Source organism: Psammomys obesus, unplaced genomic scaffold (genome assembly GCF_907164565.1).
Source record: "Psammomys obesus unplaced genomic scaffold, mPsaObe1.curated_primary_1811, whole genome shotgun sequence".
NCBI lineage: Eukaryota > Metazoa > Chordata > Mammalia > Rodentia > Muridae > Psammomys > Psammomys obesus.
The window spans coordinates 273,345-281,903 of record NW_026592510.1 but is presented as its reverse complement, the minus strand read 5'-3'; the positions used below and the strand labels follow the sequence as shown (position 1 = coordinate 281,903).

General features: G+C 40.0%; 1 protein-coding gene across 2 annotated transcripts in view; it reads left to right on the top strand.

Moving 5' to 3' along the window:
- Plce1 (phospholipase C epsilon 1) overlaps nucleotides 1-8,559 on the top strand; it is a 250,089-nt gene that overhangs the window by 177,685 nt on the left and 63,845 nt on the right. For both annotated transcript variants that reach the window (XM_055614080.1, XM_055614081.1), the window contains exon 7: nucleotides 4,328-5,003. In XM_055614080.1, coding sequence (XP_055470055.1) covers nucleotides 4,328-5,003 — 676 coding nt within the window. The remainder of the gene's footprint in view (nucleotides 1-4,327; nucleotides 5,004-8,559) is intronic.

Sequence of the window (8,559 nt, the reverse complement as noted above, 5' to 3'; positions counted from 1 at the left end):
GAAGGAAGGAAGGAAGGAAGGAAGGAAGGAAGGAAGGAAGGAAGGAAGGAAGGAAAAAGGGAAGGAAGGAAAGCATGAAGGAAGCAAGTAAGCAATCTATCTCATTGTCCTTCTCAAAACCATCTGCTGCTCCTGCCAGAAAACCCAATGGAAGTACTCACAGAAACCCCAGAGAAGTATACATTAAAAGCCTATGGCCTGGCGTTGAGATGACTCAGTTGATAAAGTATTTGCTATGCTAGCATAAGCATCTGAGTTCAGATCCCCAACACCCATGTTAAAACAACAATATCTGCCTATAATCCTGGCACTGAAGAGTTGGAATCAGGAGGATTCCTAGACTTCCTGGCATCTACTCTGGTTGAATTGGTGAACTCCGGGGTGCAGTGAGAGACTATGTCTCAAAAAACTAAAGTAGAGAGCAATTGAAGACCATGCCAACCTCTGGCCTTCATATCCAAGTACACACACACATACACACCACCAACACCCCCACACACACACACATCTAAGGTCTTAGGAGAAAATGAATAAAATGGAGAGACTATCTGAGTGCCATTGACATCTTATGGTGTGCTTGTTCATCCTCTATACCTATGAAGAAGTACCCAGAAAGCTAAAGTCACTTACCTAAGTAGTAAATAGCAGGGCTGAGGCATGAGGCTGAGCTGGAACTTCTACCCAACAGTGTTAAAGACATTTGGCTTCTCTTCATACTAGTTCTTTGGACTTGGAATGGTTCTTGTCTTAGGATATTGCTGTAATAAAATGCCATGACCAAAAGCAACCTGGGGAGGAATGGGTCATTTCAGCCTAGAGCCTGTAGTCTATTATTTAGGGAATTCAAGGCAGGAACTCAAGGAAAGAACTGGCTTGCTCTTTATAGCTAGCTCAGTCTGCTTTCTTATAGCAGGGCCATCTTCCCAGAGATAATGGGGACCATCACCCCCACTGAGTGGGCTTTCCCACACCAATCATCAGTCAAAGAACGTGCACCACAGGTTGCCCTAGGCCAGTCTGTTGGGGACACTTTCTTAATTGAGGTCTCCTCTTCCCAATGACTAGCTTGTGTCAAGCTGACATAAAACAAGCAGCGCTGGTCGCTTTTGGAAACTACATGCTTTTAACTAACTATAGCAGAGAAAAATGATAGGTTAGTTAAAAGCACAAATCTTGCAAAAGGAGAAAAATCTTTAAAACAGTAGGTTTTTTTTTTTTTTTAATTACAGGGAACAGCTGTAACAAGTTATGTGGAAAAGGTGATTTTCTTCTATTTTAAAACATAAAATTTAGTCTTTACATGTTGGTGATTCATGTTCAAGTAGTCATTGTAAATTTCTATAAAGTAATGCACCCTTACAAAGGAAATATATATGCAAGTTGACAGTCTTTTGCCACCTAATATAAAATTTTTGTCAGGTATCCCTAAAACAGCATTTTGCTATTCAATTTCTGGCTTCTAATATGGGATAACATAGAAGCTCTTTAAAATCAGGGTTTAAAAAAAAAAAAAAAAAAGCAGGGTTAAGTTTTCATGCCTAAGACTGATGAGGTGGTTTCTTTGCTGGTTGACCACAATTTTTATCTTGGTTAGCATTACTTGGTTCCTAAATAAACCTTAATTTTCCATCTTATTCCTTCTCATAAACCCAGAGAAAATTATCTCCCAGGAGAATCAGGCTCAGAACTCCATAAAATCCACTCTATTGTCTAAGAGACAAAAGATACTACTGGCTTCCTGCTTGAAATGAATTTATTTCATTACAAACAATTGTCAATTTTATTTTGCAAATTAGCCCCTGGATGAATGGAATCATTCATCTTTAATGGGATCATTATTATCTGGCATTAGTTCCTTTTATATTCTAAAATAAATACTGATGCCAAGAGAGACAGCCCCCTCCCCCCCACACACACACAGCTTACATCATCTCTGAGAAGCAGAAACAGCCTCCTGAAAAGCTGTATCATTTTTTTTCTACCTAGATGTTGTTTTTTTCATAACACCTGTAGTTTTTCGCTGGAAAGACTCTGTTAAATTAAATTAAAATTAAAAATTCTATGTCTAAACTAACAGGGATGTTTTAATTCACACCAATGCTCACAACCTGAATTTCTTTCAACTTTGGTTGGTTGTGTTGGTTGGTTAGTTAGTTTCTGAACTAGGATGTTGCATTATAATTCAGACTATCCTGTAAGGTATTGTGTAGCCCAGACTGGCCTAAAATTATGGCAATCCTCCTGCCTCACCCTCCTTAGTGTTGTAACTACAGGTGTCAGCCGCTCCACCCCAGCCTTTTTACTCCTAAAAGTCTACCACCAAATGTCACAGAAAAAAATATAATAGTGGCCACAGAGAGAAACTTACATGTGACCTCTTTTTATTAAATTTTTATTTTTTGTATTAATTTTAGTTTATTCACTTTGTAGCCCAGCTGTAGCCCCCTTCCTCATTCCCTCCCCATCCCACTCTCTCTCCCTCATCTCCTCCCATTCCCCTCTCCAAGTCCACTGATAGCGAAGGTCCTCCTTCCCTTCCATCTGACTCTAGCTTATCAGATCTCATCAGGACTGGCTGCATTGTCCTCCTCTGTGGCCTGGCAAGGCTGCTCCCCCACTGAGGGGTGGTCCAAGATCCCGCCACAGAGTTCATGTCAGAAACAGCCCCTGTTCCCATTACTAGGGAACACACTTAGATACTGAGCTGCCATGGGCTACATCTGAGCAGAGGTTCTAGGTTATATCCATGAATGGCCCTTGGTTGGAGTATCAGTCTCAGAAAAGACCCCTCCAGGGAAACAACTGGCTAGTCGGCCTGGAGCAGAGGCAATGGAGAAGAGTTAAAATGACGGACACTTGTTTCCCTACATTTAGTTGTAGTAGTGCCCTTTACTGAGGCAGGCCTGGGACCGAGTGCATTTGCAATCTTTGTGTTGTTTGATGCTACCCCTGCTTTTTGAGGTGACCATTGTGTTCTTGCCATTTAGTAGATAAGTGGAGTTTGAATGTTTTGACAAGATCACATGGAATACAAGTAGAAGATCCACACAGTCTTCTCAGTGTGGCTGCAGAGGGCATGAAGCATGCGGCAGTTGTGGCCATAAACATGGGTATTTGCTGTTCTTCCATGGTCACTAAGAGCACTTGCAGGGGGCACTAAATTACCCATGCAAGATTTTCGCTTTTAGCTGGGTGTGGTGGCGCACGCCTTTGATCCCAGCCTGCAGGGAGGCAGAGGCAGGAGGATCCATGTGAGTTTGAGGCCAGCCTGGTCTACAACATAAGTTCAGGACAGCCAAGCCTACACACAGAAATCCTGTCATGAAAAACAAAACAATTTTTTTCTTTTTAATTTTTTATTATAACATGTAACATCAAGAAAAGTTGGTGAAATTTTATACATTTGCATCTAACACTCAAAAGCTGGTTTCTAATTGTATTCTTCAATAAAAAGGAACAAATTCCTTTAGGTATATGGCTGACTCTAAGATTGAAGCAGGCAGTGATGAGACTGGAGTCTCTTACAGTGCCACAAAGTCAGAAATGCTCAAAAGCAAAGCAGCAAATCATCAAAGCAAACTGATATGAGTCTGTGAAAGAAGCACATGTTGAAAGAGCTCCTAGTGGCCAAAGCAACAAAATAAAAACAGTAATATTAAATTACAACTCACTCAGAGAATTAGCTATATATCTGTAAGTCACATAATATCCACAGCAAGGAACTGGCATGTAAAAGCAATAAGAAGGCAAACAAATGGGGAGAAGAGATAAATCTCCTGTACAAAAGAATTCCGAAAACGTAACATATAGCTTCTCTATTCCCTAGGAGGTAGAATATAACACTCCTCTCCTTCAGTGTTATCTAGACATAGTGACTTGCTTCCAACTAGTATATACTGAAAGGAACTTAAATAAACAAATAATACATGTGGGCATGAAAAACTATTATCTTAGTCATGTATAAGGTCCGTTTCAGTGGGTTGTCATGTTGGAAATATGTGCAGTTTATAAAGTGTAATATGAATGGTACTTTACCCCACCCAACCACATAATCTTGATCTAATATTGAGAAAAATACCTAACTATAGAACCTTCTACAAAATACCTAGTTGTGCTTCTCGAAACTGTCAAGATCATTAAAAGCATGCCTATGGTCAGAGAAGTATAAATAAATTATACTATGATATTTAACATTTTATATGAATTCATATTATTTGAATTCATAGCAGGATGGAAAAAAAAACTGTCTATTATGTGTGAAGAGAAGGCTTTGTGTTGTTCCCCTTCTGATTATAAGACAAAGCAAATTTGTACCTTTTCCCATCAGGTTTATAATTGGAGATTTGCTGGATTCAGAAAATGACATCTTTGAAAAGTCCAAAGAATGCGACCCTCATGGGTCAGAGGAGTCACAGAAAGCCTTTGACCATGGGACAGAGCTCATCCCATGGTATGTGCTGTCCATCCGAGCTGACGTGCACCAGTTCCTTTTGCAGGGGGCCACTGTCATCCACTATGACCAGGACACACATCTCTCAGCCCGCTGCTTTCTCCAGTTGCAGCCTGACAATAGCACCCTGACCTGGATGAAGCCTCCCACTGCCTCCCCCGCTGGTACCAGACCCAAGCTTGGGATGCTTAGTAACATGGCTGAGCCTGGCAAGCTCCCATCACTGGGCAACGCTGGGCTGAGTGGCCTGTCGGAGGGAATCCTGGACCTGTTTTCAGTGAAGGCTGTGTACATGGGACACCCTGGCATTGATATACACTCGGTGTGTGTCCAGAACAAACTGGGTAGCATGCTTCTGTCAGAGACTGGCGTGACACTGCTCTATGGGCTTCAGACCACTGACAATAGGTTATTGCACTTTGTGGCACCAAAGCACACAGCTAAAATGCTTTTCAGTGGATTGCTGGAACTCACTACAGCTGTGAGAAAGATAAGGAAGTTCCCTGACCAAAGACAGCAGTGGCTTCGGAAACAGTACATCAGCCTCTATCAGGTAAGGGATGTGTCCAGCCCTCTCCCTTGGGTAGCGTAATCCTCAGGGGCACACACGTGGCATTTAAACTACTGGGTTCCCAGCCCTGTCACTTACTCCTGTGTAAACTCAGGCAGCTTTGCTTAACCTCCCTCTCTAAAAACTGGAAATTTTCTGAACTTGCATATAGGGTGACTGAGCTCGCAGTGTGTAAAGACAACATGTAAATTGATATGTGAGTCTGCTCATGGCAGATCTCTTATTATTTTGTATGAAAACGGTTACTGGTCATTGAAGTTCTCCCATCTAGAAAAGAAACCAGCCAATACAGTCATTTCACCAACTGAAGGTTTCAGCTGAAAACACCATAAGTGTTATAGAAGTGACACATACCTATAATCTTGGAGGATAAGGAAGGCTAAAGAGGAGTTATTTAATTAATTTTTCCAACCTAGCTTCTCGCTAAGAGTATAACCTGGGGGATTTTTAGTTAATCAGGTTGAGGTCTATGCCCCAATGCTGGGAAAGGAGGAAGGTCACAAAACAGCAGGAGGTCGAAGAAGCTTTTGAAGGCTTTGTTCAACTAGGCCGCCCACACAGTCCCACACATTCATTGTTTTTCTCATCACAGTGACAAAATGCAGGGAACCAGTGACTTCAGGATGAAAGGGTTTGCTTTAGCTCACAATTTGAGGAGACAGCCCATCAGCAGGGAGCCCACAGCAAGGGGAGCCTAAGGCAGCATCTGCAGTCAGAGAAAGGGATGAATGCTCAGGTTCACTTTCTCCTTTGTCAGCAGTCCAGGACCCCAGCCCATGTGCTGCCCACACTTAGAAAGGCTCCTAACTTCTCAGTCCTGAAACTCCCTCATAGATATGCCCAGAGGGGTTTTTTCTTCCAACTAGTTCTTCATGCTCAAAGCTGCTGGTGGAACATACAGAAAGCAGGTATTTTTATTTCCATTTTAGATGAACTAACTAGACCTGGCTTTTGTAATACAAAACATTAGAATATTAATTAAGTGACTTACACATATTAACACAATGCTCTGCCATGCACTAGTGCCAAAAAAAAATTAATTTCTAAGTTAATTTTTTTTAGAACATCTGTGAGGTTTTACCCAAAATTCTGTTGACAGCCCTTTAAGAACATTACTTTATCCCAGCTTTGAAAAAGTGTACATAGAAAGTAAAAATATTTTTTCAATTTCAAAGGGAAAAATATACTATAATGAAAGCCAGGAAATGATGCAATGATGTTAATGTGGAAAGTGGAAGTGACATGGACGTTTTAGCTTTGGCTTACATTGTCAGGGACAAAGCTAGGGGCCCACAGTCCTGAGTATTTAAGTGGAGTTCAGGGAAACTGGGAAGCTTAAATATAGAACTATCCAGTGTCTTGGTTGTAAGCAACAGACACAAATTCTATAGGAAGAGGAAAAATATTTAACCAAAGGGTATGGATTAGTTTCCTGCTCTTCATATAAAAGAGATGTCAACATCTTAAAGCACATGGACTTTTTAAAAGATTTTTATTTTATTTGTTTTTATTTTTCCCAGACACAGGGTTTCTCTGTGTAGCCCTGGCTGTCTTGGAATTTGCTCTGTAGACCAGGCTGGCCTCAAACCCAGAGTTGCACCTGCCTCTGCCTCCCAGATGCTAGGATTAAAGGCACTTGCCACCATCGCCTGGGTTTTGTTTTATTTTCACTTTTTAATCAGTTACGCTTCACTGTGTGTCTGTATGTGGGCGGTGCATGTGCAGGTGCCAGTCAAGCCAAAGGCACTGGACTCCCAAACCTGGAGTTACAGGCAGTTGGAGTCACCGTGTCAGTGCTGGGAACCAAACTCTTGTCCTCAAGAAGAGCAGTCAGTGCTTTTAACCACTGAGCCATCTCTCCAGCCCATGTGGATTATTTTTAAATGAATCCTAGCCATCAACTTCTATGCAGTTTGCAAAAACTAAAACTGTATATTCACACATAAACATCCTCCATTCACAGTTTTTAAGAAAGAAAAGAATGTCCTTTACCCATCGGAAAGATATTTATTGTTCTGTGTAAAATGATTCACACTGTATTTTAGTTTCCAGAAACCCCTCTTGAGAGGTTAAACAAAAGTATTTTCTTCTGACCTATGTTTTTAAACTTTTTTTGAGATTATAATTTAGTTACAGCATTTATCCCTTCTCTTTCCACCCTCCAAAGTCTCATATACCCCTCCCAACTCTTCCTTCAATTTCATGACCTCTTTTATTTTTTTAATAATTGTTATTATATACATATGTATATACATATATATTCCAAAAAATAAAAATAAAACTTCTTTCAGCTTTAGACATTCTTCAACGTAGTAGGTTAAGTTTATTTGTTGATTTATGTTAGGTGATATCTATTCATTTTAGAGTATCTAGAATAGCTCATTAGCTCGTCCTATCTTCTGGAGGCCTGTGTCAGGTGCAGTGGTCACCATCATGTTCATTTCTCACACCCAATACTTCTGTTCCTGGGAACAGTGGCATGTGCCTGCTTATAGACTCAGCTATTCAGGAGACTGAGGTGACAGAATCGTTGGTTGGAAGTTAGCCTTGGCAATAGCAGCACTTTGAAATAAAAGCCCTCAGGGAGGAAGATTCTGGTTGATTCATCTGGCTCATGCATCAATCACTGGTTAAGGGAGCAGGTTCCACTTTGATTGACAGATCCACAAATATCTATTGGAAAATTGATAAAATAAAAGTTTAAGAAGTAAGAAATAGACATAAAGGTGACAGACGTAAGTCACATTACAGGAGGTCACCTAAAGATTTCTGTGTCAGGTGTTCATTACTCTATACCCCGGGACCACAACAGGGTGAGAAAGGTGGAGTTCATAGATTGATTCATAAAAGCAGATAACCATTCACCATTAGGGTAAAAAAACAAACATGTACACACAGAGCATTCTTTACTATGAGCATAGTATTTACAATGAATCAATCTATTTGCAGTGCCTAGAAAGATTCCTCAGTGACTACAGCACTTGTTGCTCTTGAGAGGACCCAAGTTCAGTTCCTAGAATCTACGTTAGGAGGCTCACAGCTGCCTACAACTTCAGCTCCAGGGGCTCTAACAGTGATCCCTCTTCCATCTTCTGGGGCAATGGCACACATGTGCAGACACACACACACACAATATATATATATATATATATATATATATACATGTGCCTGCTTATAGACTCAGCTATTCAGGAGACTGAGGTGACAGAATCGTTGGTTGGAAGTTAGTGTGTATATATATATATATATATATATATATATATATATATATATACTATATATATAAAAATACTATATATATATAGTATTTTTTTAATTATATATATAATTAAAATGATTATATATACATTATATGATATGTATTATATGTCATACATTATATATTACATATTATATATGTATATATAATCATTTTTAAATCTGTTTACAAATACTTAGTTGGAAGTGTAAAGGAGGGCTACCTTAAAAGGTTACAATGCACACACATAAAAGATAGATAGATAGATAGATAGATAGATAGATAGATAGATAGATAGAT